Here is a 17449-nt window from a genome sequence, read left to right on the forward strand (position 1 = left end):
TTCCAGGACAGCCTTAGGTACACAGAAAAACCCTGTCTTAAAAAGACCAACCAACCAGCCAACAAACAAAAAGCACAACAAAACAAGACAGAAAGCTAGTATGTTAAGTGATTTGGTCTGACTTAATACAAAGATTAACTACTTTGTACTAAGGAAATAAATATAATATTCCACCTAAAATTATTCTGGAAAGAAGAAGTGTTTAAAATGAGCAGTGTGAAGTCTCCATACTTTAAATGTTCTTATTAACACACAAAGCACAGGCAAGACACCTGCTTGCAAGGCAAATTATTCACTTTATGTCGGAGAATTTTTCAAATACTAAGCTAGTATTCTAAGACTATAAAACTATACAATATAAAAAATTACATACTTACATTGCTTATATCCTCCCTAGAGAATTTTAAAAAGGCAAACGCTGAATGTGTTCACATTTTATTTTTTTAGATTTTTTGAGATAGGGTTTCTCTGTATAAGAAGAGCCTTAGCTGCCCTACACTTTCTTTGTAGATCAGACTGGCATTGAATTCAGAGATCCACCTACCTCTGCCTCAAGTGCTGGGATTAAAGGCCTATTTTACCATGCCCAGCTGTGTTCACTTTTTTAATTTTAATTTTTTAAATTTTTATTATTTTTAAAAATATTTTTATTTAATTTTAATTTATGTGCATTGGTGTGAGGGTGTCAGATCTTGGAGTTACAGACAATTGTGAGCTGCCATGTGGGTGCTGGGAATTGAACCCGGGACCTTTGGAAGAGCAGACAGTGCTCTTAACCACTGAGCCAACTCTCCAGCCCCATGTGTTTACTTTTTTAAACGACAGGTTAGGTTTTCTGTGTAGCCTGGCATGCCTCAGTAGAGTCCAGGCATGTCTTAAACTCACAGAGATCCCCCTGAGTCTGCCTCCCAAGTACTGGGATTAAAGGCAGGCCACCCCACTATATTTGGCAAAGCTTTATATTTTCTCCTTATTGGTTTTACTTTTTATAGGATTTACTTTTATTTTATGAGCAGGAGTATTTGCATGTATGTAGTATACTATGTTCATGCCTGCGGCCCATGGAGGCCAAGAGGACACCAGATACCCTGAAGCTGGAGTTACAGACCTTATGAGTGCCATGTGGGTGTCCGAACTGAACCCCAGTCTTTGGCAAGAACAGTAACTGCTATTATAGGTCAACCATCTCCTCAGACCCCTAAAATAACTGTGTAAGAAGGTATATAATCTTTTTGTGGCTTTAGTAAAAATAGAATGTAGAATTCTATTTTCTCATATTCAAACATTCTTCAGCTATGCAGTTTTATGGCCCTGGTGGGGCTGGTTGTATAGGCCGTACACTGCACCAGGACATGCCTCCTGAGAAACAGCACCCACAAGCAAGAAACCCTGCATTTATATATGATGGGAACCTGCAACAAGCAGGTGGCACAAAGGAGGAAAGACAGCCTTTTATGGCCTACACTGCAGCCAATGGTAAACCTGTTCTTTAGTAGTTTTCCTCCTTAAGGAGGGTAATTTTATAATACCACCATTTAAAATCTCTTAAATTACATAGAAAAAAAATAATGAAGATAGAAAGTAAAGGGAAGGTTAAAGCAGAGTAAAATATGCTCACCTATGCTCAGGACAAAGCACTCCTATGCCCATTAGCTTGTGCTCTCAACAAGCCTCAGCTCTGTGGGCAGGCTTGAGGTACCAAGCAGACACGAGCATCACGCGATTTGAAGCAGAGCACAGCACACACTAAGGTTCATGGACTGTCTAATTTCCCTAAGTTAAGCCAGTTGTACCTAAAATCCTTATGACAGATGGTATCCTGGTTAATATCACTAGAGATTAAATTAAAATATACAACAAAGTATTAGCTGCCAAATTAATTTTGTAGTTTAATCATGTTAGGCTAAAAGTTGAGATAAGATGCTATGATTCTCACAAAGTGGCCATCCTGGGGCCACACAGCTATATTACTTGTCAGGGGCCACATAGTTATAGTTTGGTCAATGATGGCTGTATAAAATTGTGGTCCTACTGTAAGCTCTTGTCACCTAGGGACACTGCGGCCCCTTAGTTTGATAAGCAACCTCTATTACACTTGTACAATGTTGAGGCCAGGCCCTTCCTAGAATGTGTCCCCACTGTTAAGTGTTGAATATGCACATGAATATATAATGTTTTAAAAGTCAACAACCCTTAAAATGGAGCCCCTCCGGTTTCACTGGACAGAGGTGGCTGCCTGTCCCACTGCCATGGGCATTTCTGGTACCTGATTTTCCTTCACTGTTTGACGTCTTAGATAAACTGTATGGCATATTTGACGAAAAGGCAGATTTTAAAGGAGGTCTTCCCCGTTTGGACTTCTGCCTCTCTTCATCCCTCTTTTCGTCCTTTTCACTATCTTCTTTATTCTAGGTAACAACAACAAAATGCATGAGAAGGGTGAAGGCCTTTCAAAAATGGACATTCTATTTCTCCAAGAAAATCTTATCAACTCCAAAACAAAAGGCTGGTTAATTAAATGTCATATCCTAATATGTGCTTATAGAAAAATGTAGAACAGTTATCTAATCTACTCATATGACTACAATCACTCCCCCTGGTTCCTCATTGCCTGCTAAGGGAACCAAAAGCATCAAAAAACACATGAAACACCAGGCAGACCTCTACAGCAGGGACCATGGATGAAAGAGGTGAGTAAGTGTACTGTGGTCCAGCAGACAGGTTTGACACTGTGGAGATGGTAGTGAAAGGGAGAACTGGATTTCCACAGTGATGGGTCCTCTGTGTTGCTTTAATGATGGATAGCAGTGTTATCCATCTGTCTAAGTCTACTGAAGGCACAAAGACCCAGAGATGTCTTACAGCTCTGATGTACACACCACACAAGGTAAACTGTGGCTGTTTTTACCACTATAACCCTCTGGTGAGGGTGAGGGGCTAACAGTGCAAACACCATACCCACACAGGGCAAAGGGCATATCGTAAATTCCTGTACCTTCTTATTTTTGCTATGAAGGTAAAACTACTAAAACACAGTATCTCACAGAAAAAGATACAACTTGAATAATTCCTGTACCTATTATAAGAGATATGAATGTATGAACATACCTTAACTTTCTTCTTTTGTTTTTTCTTTGGTCCACCTTTGTCCAAGGGCCAGATTATCCTGTCAGCCTTTACCCATTCATCATATCTTAAAGGAAAAAGTTTAGCTTTCACAATGATATTCTATACACACACACACACACACACACACACACACACACACACACACACACCTGCACCCCTGCATGCTCAAGCAGTGAAATAAAAAAGTCTGTTTCTAGTGTTGTCAAAGAGTAAAGAGTATAGAAATTGCCTATTGGTAAGGGATGCTAGCAGCTGTCCTGGGTATTCAGTGTAGCCACTATGTACTCGGGAGACAGAGACAGGTGGACCTCTGTGAGTTCGAGGCCAGCCTGGTCTACAAGAAAGTTCCAGGATAACAAGGGCTACACAAAGAAACTCTGTATCAAAAAACCAAAACCAAACCAAACAAAGAGGTTCAGCGAGCAGTCTGGGTGGGTAAGCAAAACTCCTGACTTTAAACTATTTGAACTGCTTCGTTTTTCAGTTCTCACAATATGAACTTACAGGCAGATTTTATACTAGAATTCATTCTACTGATAATAAAAAGATACCAGTTTGCAAGCTCCCCATCATTTATTAAGTCCTCTTTTTCTGTCCTCCCCAGAACTCTAGCATCTATTATTCCTAATAAAACTTTATTATGAAATATGTCACTGAAGTTATTTAGAGGTATTTATATTCAATTTAATTTTATCTACATTTGGTTTCTTTAGCCCAAGCTGAAGACTCATCTTTCCCACACCTTTCTGAAAAACATTGTCAACAACTGGATTTCAACACAATCCTTCCTGTTACTAGTAATGGACCAGTAGATTGAACTATCCAGAACTAAAGAATACTTCTTGCATTGTGAACATGCACAGATATCTACAGTAGTTAATAACGCTGTAAGCTGGTTGCCCTGGAGACATACAAGGCACATGGCTCAAGTATGTGCAGGCCTCAGCCGCCCTGAACCCTGATGCTGATACTACAGCTCCTTACCCAACAGCTGAACCTTTGGAACAGAGATTGCTATTAATACCTTATTTATAAACATTATTAATATTATAAATATATACCAGGTATATAGAATATGCAGAGAATAGATAAACAAGACCTTGCTTTCATGTCTAATATAAAATATATATCCTATATAGTTAAGTATAGTCTGGCAAGTGCAGTAAGAAAGACACATACTTGATCTAGGGCTAAGAAGAAGAAAATATGTTACTCCTGAATTTCCCAGGACACTTCAAACCAAACAAAGAACAGGCCTCTCTGGAGGAACTCAGCGTGGTCCGCGCTAGCTGGTCTGAGTGGTAAGTTGGGCAGGTATTAGCAGCCACAGCAGGGCTCCTCTCACACATGCATTTTAGATGCTCCCATTTAGCAAGAGGACTAAATTATCTAGAAACCATATGGGCTCTTTGTAAGCCAGAATTACACTAGCTTTTAGGAAGATGTATGGACAACAAAAAGTCATGAGTAACCAGAGGTAACTAATGAGCGCGATGACAGGAAAATGAGAAGGGTGACAGGAAAGGGAAATTCCGGGAACACGGATGCACACAGACAGAGTGGATGGCTGCGAACAGACGTGAGCCTGAGGTGGGAGAGTGCACACATATGCTGCAGCCTGATCAGGATACAGATTCTGCTGTGTACTACAACCCTCTAAAGTAGTGCGGACAAGGCTGGGCGTGGTGGCGCACGCCTTTAATGCCAGCACTCAGGAGGCAGAGGCCAGCTAGTGTACAGAGTGAGTCCAAGACAGCCAAGGCTAACACAGAGAGACCCTGTCTCGAAAAACTAAAAATAGTGCTGACAGCTAACACACAGCACTGACTGTGTGCTGCCATCACTCTATGCTAACACAGCACTGACTTTGTGCTATTATCATTTATGCTAACACAGCATTGACTGTGTGCTGTTATCACTTATGCTAACACACAGCACTGACTATGTGCTACCATCGCTCTATGCTAACACACAGCACTGACTATGTGCCACCCATCTCTCTATGCCAAAACACAGCACTTACTACGTGCGTGTTGCCATCGCTCTATGATAACACACAGCACTTACTGCATGTTAGCCATTGCTCTATGCACTTTGCATGCAAGTTAACATGGGGATTGTAAGTCTATGACTCGATTATAAAGTAAGAACTCAAAGTTGCCAATCTGGAGATGAGGGAACTGAGTCATAACAGAGCACATATCTAGAATGCAGAAAAGGCGGCACAATATGGCTTCATGTCAACCCAGGGCAGCCACACCTTTACACACACATTAAAGGCTAACTCAGAATGTTGGGCCTCAGTGTGGCTCTAAGCTGCTCTGACTCTCACGGCCAGACTGAGCTGTCGTCCCTTGACGGTGACCAATTTCACAGAACTGAATCATTACAAGTCTGCTCCATGCCCATGGAGGATCAAAACAGAAACAAGCCAACTCCCTAACCATGTCTAAACCCATTAAAAACAACAACAACAACAAAAACCAGGGAACACTGTCCAAACCACAAAAATGGCAAAATGTCCTTTTCCCTGGCTAACGACTCACTTCTGCTTCTTTACCAACTGGAGAATTAACTTTCATCTAGCCTTCTGGCACAGGTAAGAATTACCAAGAAAATCTCACAGAATTAATCACCTTCCTGACTGTCAGTGTAGAACAAAGACTTTTTAAAACCTCCTACAGAGCAGAAGCTCAAATTTAAGTCCTACACACAGATTGTGATTACTTAGCCAACCCAAAGCTATCGCAGTGCTTGACCCAGGCTTGACTTCTGAGGAAGGAAACAGACGCACGCGGCCTGGAGACTCGGCCCCCCTCCTGACTCCCCCGCAGGTCGTCAGGGTCCTGCACTATCCCTGTTTCCTGAGGTGGAGCCCTGAGCTTCCTCAGTCTCAGCCATAACCCTGGCAGTGATGCCCCACGGCTCTCCCTTTTGTGTTCTGTCTCCCTGTAAAAGAGTAATAAACTTGTTCCAATGGCAGACCATGCTGGTCTCTGGTGGGAGGCACTGACAGTTTTTAACACACACACACACACACACACACACACACACACACACACACGGGTTCCCCACAACACTGCTTTGTTTGTTTGTTTGTTTGTTTGTTTTTGTTCTGTTTTTTGATATCCGGTTGGCAGTCCTGGACTCACTCTGTAGACCAGACTGGCCTTGAACTCATGAAGATCTACCTGCCTCTGCCTCCCAAGTGCTGGGATTAAAGGCGTGCACCACCACGCCCAGCAACACTGCTCTTTTTTAGCCACTGAAAAGAACATGCTTTACTTCTTACCTGACGTTCCATCCGTAATAATGCACCAAGTATAAAACCTCCCCGTCATCCATCTCAGTGCTTTTGATGCTGGCTTCATAAATTTTCTGGGTTTTTCCTCGTCCATACTTCACTTTCACTTTGGTTCCTGTCACGCAGGGCTCTGAGTTGTCCTCGTCTTCCTCCCCTTCCGAGTCACATTTGCTTTCCGTTTCCTCCCTGCAGTGAATCACAGCATTGAGAAAAGCTCCTAACAGCTCAGCGGGGAACAGAGCAGTCAGCGCTAAGAGCTGCAGCATGTCGTCTTTACAACCTACGTTTACCGTCGTGACATGTCAGTGGAGGAGGAGGAGAAGAAGGAGGAGAAGGAGAAGACTTCATGGACTACTTACTAAGGAATTGATTCTGTAAAGATTCTGTAAATTGATTCCCCACTGTACAGAGGGGAAACCACACTTGTTGAAGGCCAGTCAATAATCATAGCTAATGATGATACAGAGTCAATAATCACTTTTAAACCAAAACAATAAAATAAAAAAAGAAAGACTAAAAACCACGTGCCCTGGAAGGGCCTTTGGGATTCATTCAAGTGCCACCTGACTTTTGAGAATTTTCTAAAGCTACTTGTAAATTTTTGCAACTAATTATCTTAAATCTGCTTTAGCACCACTGCCTTCTCACATTAGAATGGTTTTTAGCATGACAAACTTTTTGGTGGGTAAAGTAGTGAACAAAGGCTACCTACCTGAGTCGCCCTGTCTCTTAAGCTTGTTTCTGTTTTAAACATGAGGCTACTAGCTGAAATTACAGGAGAGTGAGGGTAGAACAGAGCTTCTGAGTTGTGTGCTGATTTCTACATGTAACTCTCTCCCAGCAGCCTTTCGTTGTTTCGATGATTAAACGGGAAGGGATTCATATGAGAAGTCCACCACTTTTAAAACCTGAGACCATGCAGTGAGTGCGGCACCTAGTAGCCCCAACGGCGACGATGGAGGTGCTCTACGAGTTTCAAAAGCTTCAGGAGCGACTTAAGGTCCACGGTCCACTCAGGGCATCGTGTCAGTGACCCTGGGGCCCATGACTGAAGCTTTGATAGCTCATTGCTTTGGGAATATTTGCTCTCCAGGGATACTTCTCACAAATCTCCTTAAGAAATCATTTCAGGGGCTGGAGAGGTGGCTCAGAGGTTAAGAGCACTGTCTGCTCTTCCAGAGGTCCTGAGTTCAATTCCCAGCAACCACATGGTGGCCCACAGCCATCTATAATGAGATCTGGTGCCCTCTTCCGGCCTGCAGGTGTAATGCAGGCAGAGCATTGTATATATAATAAATAAATCTTAAAAAAAAAAAAAGAAATCATTTAAAAAACACTGGAGAAAACCTACTTAAAATAGAAATCTCAATGACTCTTGATACGGATTGAGAATATGTGCTGTCTGTTATTTGTACACTTAGCTTTTATTTAATAAAATAGAACATTATCCTTCATACTAAAGGCTGAATTCTTTGCTCTAAAATATTTGCTCCATTTATGTATCAAGTACGAAATATTTTAGCTATATATTTATTTACAGACTTATTATAATTAGAACCTACTTTTAAAGTGCTCACCTTTGCTTAATTTATTGTTTTAAATATTTAAAATCCTGTACTTATTATTCTCAACTCTAAATTATTTCCTGCTTTTAAAATCCTAATTATACTTCACTGTATAGCTTTTTAAAATTAAACTATTTCACAGAAAACTGCAACAGCATATCTTTTCAACGAGCATTTAATATTTCTGCTATTTCACAAGTTATTACTTTTCTAACTACTAATTCTCCCAATGGTTTATTTGCAAATAGTGTCAGCCACCATTCAGACACAGCAGACCACTTTCTCCAAATCTGACTTATGATCTCGGACTTCTAGAAAATGTAGCATTGCAAGATAAAATAACTAAAAAATAACTGAAGAAAAGCTTCTATTTTTAAGTTAAGTGTGTTATGCTGTTGTTTTAAAACCTGTTTTTTTAGTAATACCTAAAAATTAGTAAATTCATTTGATCGCATGTAAAGAATGGCCCACTACATAGCATGGTGTGACATTACCTTGCTCTAGCTCAACTGTCTGACTTTTGGGCTATTTTTAAGTCACTTCAATCCATGCAAGCCTAATACACGGAGGAAAAAATACAGTATTCATTCAACAGCAAATAGAATGAACATTAAAAAGCTTGAATTTATTGATGAGATGTGGGGCAAGAATGTATTTTCCAAGCTTGAGTCAGGGGTGCATGCCACTTACTCTAATACAATAACTTGAAAAAGGAAAATGTCTTAAGTAAAGCTAACACACAGAAACATCTGCTAGTACTGTGCACCCATGTGTTTGTTAGCTTTCCCACATTGTACCTTTTTTAAAATGGAAATTTTGCTGTCGCTGTTTCCTCTTGTCCACTTCCTCCATTTTTCTCCAGCTCCCTTCCCTGCTGTCAACTGCAGGACCTTTCTTTTGACTGGGTGGCGCAGCCTTCTTTGAGGCCACTGTTTAGGGCACAAGTGCTATTAAAATGGTGCGACCAGTATATTCTCCAACTCCGAAAGGGGATACACATCATCTTCACAATGTGTCTCACCTTCATTAGACAAGAGGAACGGAAGTCCCAATAAGAAGACATCCCCTCACACCTGAATCTCTAAGCAGGAACAAGTGCGGCTGGACCCCAGCCAGGCGCTCTGGGGAACAGACATAAGACAATGTACCTCTCTTGGCTTCTCTCTTCCTCTTCATCTGATTCTTTCTCAGAATCCTCTGGCTTTTTAATTTTCTTCTCTTTGTGCTTTGGTGTGTTTTTCCTCCCGAGTAGCAGCTCGTTTTCTTTTTTCTCTGCTGTCTCATAGTCATCGATGATATCCTTATTTTCTGTATCGTCTTTGATGAATTGCTCTTCTATTTTCTCTTCTTCTATTTCCTTTTTAATAGAATTTGCCTCTCGAACAGTTTTCCTTCGCCCCTAGTAGAGAGATAAAAGCTTTAAGGGAGCTACCACCACAAAGAGAGAAAGACACCTTTACAGCTTTCCCTGAAGCCTCATGGCAGCGACTATGCTCTTCAGGCTTCAGAGAAGAATCTGAACACCATGGTATGTACTACTCACTTCCTTTTGGAAGTAAAAGAATAATCAATATAAATGTCTTAATTTTTCCAATACTACTATGAACTCTAAACACATAATACATAAGGAAATTCTTTTTCACCTAGTGCAGACCACTTTCTCCAAATTTGACCTATGATCTCAAACTTCTAGAAAAGATAGTATTCCATGTGTACATGCACGTGCACAGACACACACAGACAGGCAGACACACACAGAGACAGACACAGACACACACACACACACACACACACACACACACATCAAAGCAAAACCTAACAGTTCAACAAGGCATGGTATAGTTCAACCCTGTAATCCCAACACTTGGAAAATGGAGACTGGAGGATCAAAAGTTCAAAATTATCTACATCTATATAGTGAGCTGAGGCTAGCCTGGGCTACATGATTACCTCTCTAAAAATAAAATAACAACACATTAAAATAAAAAACTTTAATTTACACATTTCATGAAATTCATTAAAAGATTTCACTTCTTAGATGACAGAATGGTCAGCTTTAAAGGAAGCTTGGTGGATAGGATCACAGTCTGCTCTTCCAGAGAACCTGGGTTCAATTCCCAGCATCCACATGGCAGCTTCCAACAGTCCAACACACCAGCTCCAGGGCACTAAGCACCCTCACATAGATACACATACGGGCAAAACACCAGTACTCATAAAATGAAAAGAAAGAAATCACTAAAAAACAAAACAACAACAAAGACAGGATTTCTGGAGACTGGAGAGAAGGCTTAGTGGTTAAGAGCACTTAATGCTTTGGTAAAGGATTGGAGTTCGAGTCTTAGCACCCACAAGACAGCTTCAAACCATACGTAACTCTAATTCCCGGGGATCGGTGCCCTTTCCTGGCCTCTGTGGGCTCCAGGTCTGCATTGTTGCACACATACATGCAGGCTGATACACATGAAATAAAAATAAACAAATCTTTTTAAAATGAGGAAAAACAAAACAAAACAACTAACCACAGGATTTCTGAACAACTAGAGCAAAGGTAACTTCACCTTCCCTCCTGTTAAATATGGCTTCACCAGCAAGTAAGATCCACTAGGAACTCAGAGCCAGGCATGGCGGTGCACGCCTTTAATCCCAGCACGGGGAAGCAGAAGTCTGTGAGTTTGAGGCCAACATGGTACATACTAGAGACTTTGTCTCAAAAACTAAAAAGAATTGATTTCTTTGATAGTGTAGCACTCCATTAAATGATAAATCATGCCACTGGGCATGGATCAGAATAGTGAATGATAATCCTTCATAAAACTTTAATCAATAGAGAGGAACACAGTGCGTGGGAAAAGAGAAATCAATTTATGCACAAATAAAGCAGTGCAGTGTGCACACAGGTCTACAGGAAGCACAGGAATTACCAAGAGGCAATTCAGTCAACTACGTAATGAGCACTCTCCATGTGCTGTGCTTCTTTCTTCAACCCCACCCTTGCCTTCATGGAAAAGAGGAGGAAAAGAGATCAAATTAATTCAGGCTGTGCAATCAGATATTTCAGATACGAGGAGTGAGAAAGGAGGAAGGAGCAACTGTTAGTACAGCAACCTGTGCAGGTGTCACTGAGGTGACATCTTAGCAAGATACCTGAGTACATAGGACTGAGCCAGACAACAAAGACCTGAACAGGCTATAACAGAGAAAAGATGAGTGCATATATGTAGGGTGTGTGTGTGTGTGTGTGTGTGTGTTGTTTTTGTCTGTCTGGTTTGGTTTCTTAGGACAGGTTAAGGCTGGCCTGGACCACAGTGTGCAGCCCAGGTTGAACTCATGACAAGCCTCTTGCCTTGGGCTCCTGTGTGCTGTGATTACAGACATGAGTCATCACGCCTGGTGAGGAGGACTTGGCAAGTAGATGGAGTAATATGCACTGCCCATAGAGAAAGGTCGCTCTAATAACCTTGCCGCAACATTACTAAGTACTGGAAAATAAACTAGGTTTTCTGCACAAATTTTAGCATACATATATTAAAATACCCACACTGAGACGTTTAAACTAATGCTTAAAGCAGAAAAAACTACTAAACACTCACTCTTGGAGACTTCAGTTCTACGTCTTCTCTGTCACTTTCGCTGTTTGAATCAGTGTTCTCCTCAGGCTCGCTCTTCACTTCCATTAACGGCATTTCCTGGTCCACTTTTGGAGCCTCTTCCATTGATTCTTCAAAGTCTTTTTTTTCCACTTTTACTTTTGGTTCATGGTGGTGAATAGTTCTGAACTGAATATTTGCAGAGCGGCAGTACTCCTCAAAACCATAGAGATATCTAAACACACAACGTTTCAGCTTCAGAAATCTTGGTCTCTGCATTTAACTTGACTACTACGTAATAAAATAGTAAGTTAAAAAAAAACATGGCATTTAAAAGTATTTTCTGTAGGCCAGGTGTGGCAGTGCACACGTTTAATCAGAAGCAGGTGGATCACTGTGAGTTCAAGGCCAGCCAGGTCTACAAAGCAAGTCCAGAACAGCCAGGGCTATTACACAAAGAAACCCTGCCTCGAAAAACAAAAGCAAAAGCAAAACCAAACAAACAAAAAAAGAAGTATTCTTTGTATGTTAGTAATCTGCATGCCTTTGATACAGTCAGACAGAAATACCATCAACTAAGATCTGTACTGAGAACCCGAGACTCTGACAATTCAGAAAAACTGTCCCCAGAACACTGCTCTAGACTAGCAGTTCTCAACCTGTGGGTTGCAAGCCCTTTGGGGGCCAAATAACCCTATCACAGGGGTTGCATATCAGATATGTACATTTGGATTCATAACAGTAGAAAAATTACAGTTATGAAGTAACAAGGAAAATAATTTCATGGTTGAGGGTCACCATAACACGAGGAGCCGTATTAGAGGGTTACAGTGTGAGGACGGTTGAGAGGCACTGCGCTAGAACTAGAGCCTATGAGCCGGTGCTGCAGATGACGTGCGCTCCTGCACCGCTGATACTAGAGAGGGCCAGTACGGCCCGGGAAGTGGAGCAAAGTTGGCTATAAGCTCTGAATACCTTCCAGACACATGGAGCTACTAGCTGAATTTGTAACATTTATGCCTCTCATTTGGAGTGTTCATGCTGTTCCCTGTAAATGCATTTATTAGTTTATTTGTTGTGTATGGGTTTCAAGACAGGGTTTCTCTGTGTAGCCCAGTTGTCCTGGAACTTACTGTGTAGACCAGGCTGGTCTCAAACTCAGAGATCGACCTGTTTCTGCCTCCCAAGTGCTGGGATTAAAGGGGTGCACTACCATGCCTGGCTGAAATTTATTCTTTTAAATTTTGTATTGATTTTTTTGTAAATTACACATCATATGTCCAATCCCACTCATGTCTCCATCCCTTCGTATCTAGTCTCTGCCCTAGCAACCTCCCCATAAAAAACAAAACAAAAACCAAAAAAGAAAAAAACAAAACCCCCCCCAGACAAATAAAAATCTTGCCATGGAAGCTGTGGTGTGTCCCGGTGTGTCACACAGTATACCCTTTCCCTCAACAGCTTTACTTGCTAATATTTACTCTTTAATGAGGCTGGACTACTTACTTTCTATAAGCAGTTTTTACATTGTAGGAAGCAGCTGAATTCAAAATTGGAATGCCAAGGTCCATATAAATTTGCTTCCATACAGCACCACTATCAATCTAGAAAATGAAGACTTTTGTTAACAACTGTCGAAGGAAATAGTCATTGCACAAGCACTCTGTGTACTTTAAGAAACGTATGTCAATGCAACATCAAACAATCGAACTTCTCATCGCACAAACAATGCTACACTTACATTGTCACATCCCCCCTGGTGATACACCAATCTGAAGAGTTTGAAGAGATTGAGATCTTTATAGCCCAAAACAGGTGGTTTGTTGATTGGAGTACCTTTTGTAACATCAGAAGGGAAAAATAAACTGTTTAGCCAAATGAAAACTACTAATTTGAAAGTAAAGATATTGACTTCTAAATCAAGAAAAATTTTTTACTACAGATATACACTTGAAGGTCCTAGGATCACATAAACATAAATCCTCTCTGTGCTCTCTATGCAGTTTGGTGGGCTCCCTGAATTTTTAAGTATAACTCCCATTTTATTTGTCTGAAGTAGTTTTTCTTCTGTCCTGTCTTTACATGGGCTTTGGTGGAAGTCGTGGTGCAGCACCAGCAGGTCTAAACCGTGGTGGGGGTGTCCGGTCCTTCCGGGTCTCACGAGATCGGTTCCTGACCACCTTGCTATCAGCCTGACGTGGAGCTTGGGAAGCACATAAGCATCAAAGACACTGGCTTCGGGGATGTCCCTGACAGCAGCGGGCTCTACAATGTTCCGGATGACGAACTTCTTAATGGCCTAGTCCTTGGGCACGCACCGGGCGCAGTTCGTGCAATGAACTGGCTGCACGTGGCCACAGCACTTTTTTGCACAGCTGTTGTTTTTTTTTTTTTTTTTTTTTTTTTTTGGTTATCTTGGAGCCGAGACCCGAAAGCGGGCTCCCTGAATTTTAGGAGCTGACTTTTCTACTATCAGTCAAGTTACCTTTATGCCAATGAAGTGGCTAACATTAAATTAAAATTTCTCTGCAGTGTAAGCAAATGAAGCAGAAAGAGGCTGCAGTGTCACCCTTGCCACTTAGCACAAAGCGGAAAGGTGCACGCGGCTCTCTGCAGGGCCTTTCTAAGCCACAGAACCAAACTACCCGCAGACTTCTAGGACTAAAGACTGCCAGAGCGGTGATCTGTAATGGTTCTATTTCTTTCACCTCTACTGGAAATCCTATCCCACTCAGAAGGAGACTGACGCCCGTTATCTTCAGCCAGAGGAGCCAAGGAGCCGGTGAGTTCGTTCGCCACAAGTACAGCATTTTACCATTGTAATAAATTACTATACAGGGTAATGTTATGATTGGTCACTTTTTTTTTCTAACTATTTTAATCTTTTTATAAATACAAGGGAGACCAAATTTAATGATATAAATACTGATTTTCTATGTATTCCAAACATTTAACTGCCATCAGGTACAAGCGGCCTTCATTGGAATACAAGGCCTTCCTAACATGGCGGAAACAACGCACATATCCCAAGTGGCAGGGCATACAAAGGCATACCTCTGTCTTCCATAAACTTATAGAGCTGTTGGAGGAAGTTGTCCCTCTCTTCAGGGTCCAGTTCTTCCTCAGGCTGTAAAGACAAGCACAGGGAACAGAAGGAGACATGATGTTACCTTTGTTAAGGAGAACTCCTCCTGTCTCATCTTAATGCTTTGGAGTTATTGCAGTTTGGGGGCTCAAACTCTAGGCCTCCCAAATGCTAAGAACTGCACGGCTGAGTTCATCCCTAGCCCTTAACTGACAAGCTGATAACAAAGACCTGCTGCACCTATCAGCCAGTCTCCACCCTCCGTCCACTGTCCACTCTGGCCCTGCTTTGAGTATGACCAAAGACTAACAAGAGTCAGAGGAAAAGATTCTAGAACAGAGCAAGGGGACTGTTTTTTTTATTTCATTTGACTTTATTTGGGGAAAACCAAAAACGTCATATGGCCCATACAACTATATTGGGAGATAAGCATAATAATGCCAAGGATTTTTATATAAAATATTGTCGTTGAATGAATATAAAGTGGCAAAGGTTTTTTGTTTAGATAAGACTTGTTTTTATTAATCTGAAACCTATTCGAGCAAATCATATAAATTATACTTTGGGTCAGACCCCATGACCCATTTGTCTCCCCCTTGCCTGCTTCTGTCTGCTTTCCTTGGTCTGTATTTGCTACTATAATCTTTTAAAGCATTTATAAACAACATAGTGTAACAACGTCAAAAGGCTGGACACTCCTTACCTCTGCTTCAAAGTAAAACAAAAAGAATTGGTTTTAGTAGACACACAATTACTTGGTTGGGCTTGCCCAAGTGTATGTGTGTGTGTGTGTGAGAGAGAGAGAGAGAGAGAAAGGGAAAGAAAGAGTTTCTGTAAAAAATAAATTTCCAAGCACCACTTATTTAAAGTGTTCCTATTTATTGATTATATAAATCAATATATTGAGTATATAAATAGTATTATAGGGAAATACTATTTTCCTATAATATTATTATGGATTAAAATAAAATATCCTTGGGCCGATAAGATGGCTGAGTGGGTAGGGGCACTACCACTATGCTTGACAACCTGAGTTCAATCCCTGGGCCCCACATGATGGAAAAAAAGAACTGATTCCCACAAGTTATCTTCTCACCTTCACACACATGCCCTGGCACGCATACATATAGACGTACATACGTGTTATAAGAATGAAATATCTTTTGGTAGATTATCTATAAATATGTACAGTTTTTCTGTTTTTGTCTTGAGGCAGGGTCGCTAGCAGGGCAGGCCGCGCTCAGCTCTGTAGGTGAGGATGTCCTGAGCTCCTCGTCCTTCTGCCTACACCTCCCCATGCTGAGACTGTAGACATACACCACGCCTGACTGACAGGAGTTATTTAACACTCAGCAGTTCTATGAAGTTAATAAAACACTAGTGTAAGGATCATGACTTCAGAAAACAACACTCTTGTGTTCTAAGGGAATAATTCAGACTTTTACCTTTTAAATACAACTATGTTCATATGAAAGGCAATGTTCAGGTGACAAATATTGATTGTTCAGAGCCTAGAAGGTAACAGGCACTTTAAAGTCATGCTATTCTTTAATAATAAAGAATAAAGAATAAAATAATTTTTTTATTTTAATAGCTAATACTATAGCCAGAGATCAATGAACATGTAGTTGATAAAAATATACAGTAAAATCGAGGAGCAGGCAGATCTCTGAGAGTTCAAGGCCAACCTGGTCTACACAGTGAGTGCTACAACATCTAGAGGTACATAGTGAGGCTGTATCAAAACAAACAAACAAATAAATGGTGTTCCCCAATGTAAGTAAACAAAATCAATCCACTAACACAAATGAGGCACAAATAAGGCTGTAGCAAGCTATGTTAAATTCTTCAAGATTGAGTATATAATTTCACAGATTAAAAATTGACAGTTTATGGCTGGAGTGATGGTTCAGGGGTTAAAAACACTGGCTGCACTTCCAGGTCCTGAGTTCAGTTCCCGCAACCACAAGGTGGCTCATAACCATCTATAATGAGATCTGGTGCCCTCTTCCAGTGTACAAGCATATGTGCAGGCAGAACATTGCATATGTGATAAATAAATAAATCTTTTTTAAAAAATTTGACAGTTTAGCCGGGCGTGGTGACGTCCACCTTTATTCCCAGCACTCGGGAGGCAGAGGCAGGCAGATCGCTGTGAGTTTGAGGCCAGTCTGGTCTACAAAAACTGAGTCCATGACAGCCAAGGCTACACAGAGAAAACCTGTCTCGAAAAACTAAAAAAAAAAAAAAAATTGACAGTTTAAAAGCATTAGGTTAGGCTCTGTGATAAACTATGCCATGAAATTGTTAAATTCAGGTACAGTTCTAAGATATAAAAACAAAATAAGAAATTCAATTTACATATACCTAACTTTCTTTTTTGTTTTTATTTTTGTTGTTTTATTTTTAGTTTAGTTTAGTTTAGTTTAGTTTTTTGAGACGAGGTTTCTCTGTGTATCCTGGCTGTCCTGGAATAGCAATGTAAACCAGGTTGGCCTCGATTTGCCTGCCTCTGCTTCCCAAGTACCGGGATTAAAGGCATGAGCCATCACCACTCATCTCTTACTTTCTTGAAAGGAAATTTCCATTAAAAAATAAACAAGTAAGATACAAAAATAAGATTTTAAATTTACCTAATGATTTTTGAAAAACTTAAAATTCTTAAATCTGTTAAGAAATTCTTCACCATAGTTGTAAGTAACTATGTTTCATACAATAGAAAACGCCTCCTTATGCTAAAAACTGCCCTTTACCTGGGACTCAGATCTGCTGCTGT

General features: G+C 40.8%; 1 protein-coding gene across 1 annotated transcript in view; it reads right to left on the reverse strand.

Moving 5' to 3' along the window:
• Window positions 1-17449, reverse strand: part of ARID4A (AT-rich interaction domain 4A) — a 75967-nt gene that overhangs the window by 13737 nt on the left and 44781 nt on the right. The window contains exons 12-19 of the mRNA XM_084792333.1: window positions 14643-14715; window positions 13330-13424; window positions 13095-13192; window positions 11592-11823; window positions 9147-9397; window positions 6422-6619; window positions 3109-3193; window positions 2267-2408 (exon numbers count right to left, since the gene is read on the reverse strand). Coding sequence (XP_084648459.1) covers window positions 2267-2408; window positions 3109-3193; window positions 6422-6619; window positions 9147-9397; window positions 11592-11823; window positions 13095-13192; window positions 13330-13424; window positions 14643-14715 — 1174 coding nt within the window. The remainder of the gene's footprint in view (window positions 1-2266; window positions 2409-3108; window positions 3194-6421; window positions 6620-9146; window positions 9398-11591; window positions 11824-13094; window positions 13193-13329; window positions 13425-14642; window positions 14716-17449) is intronic.

The sequence above is a fragment of the Acomys minous genome (assembly GCF_964271855.1).
Source record: "Acomys minous genome assembly, chromosome: 8".
Taxonomy (NCBI): Eukaryota; Metazoa; Chordata; class Mammalia; order Rodentia; family Muridae; genus Acomys; species Acomys minous.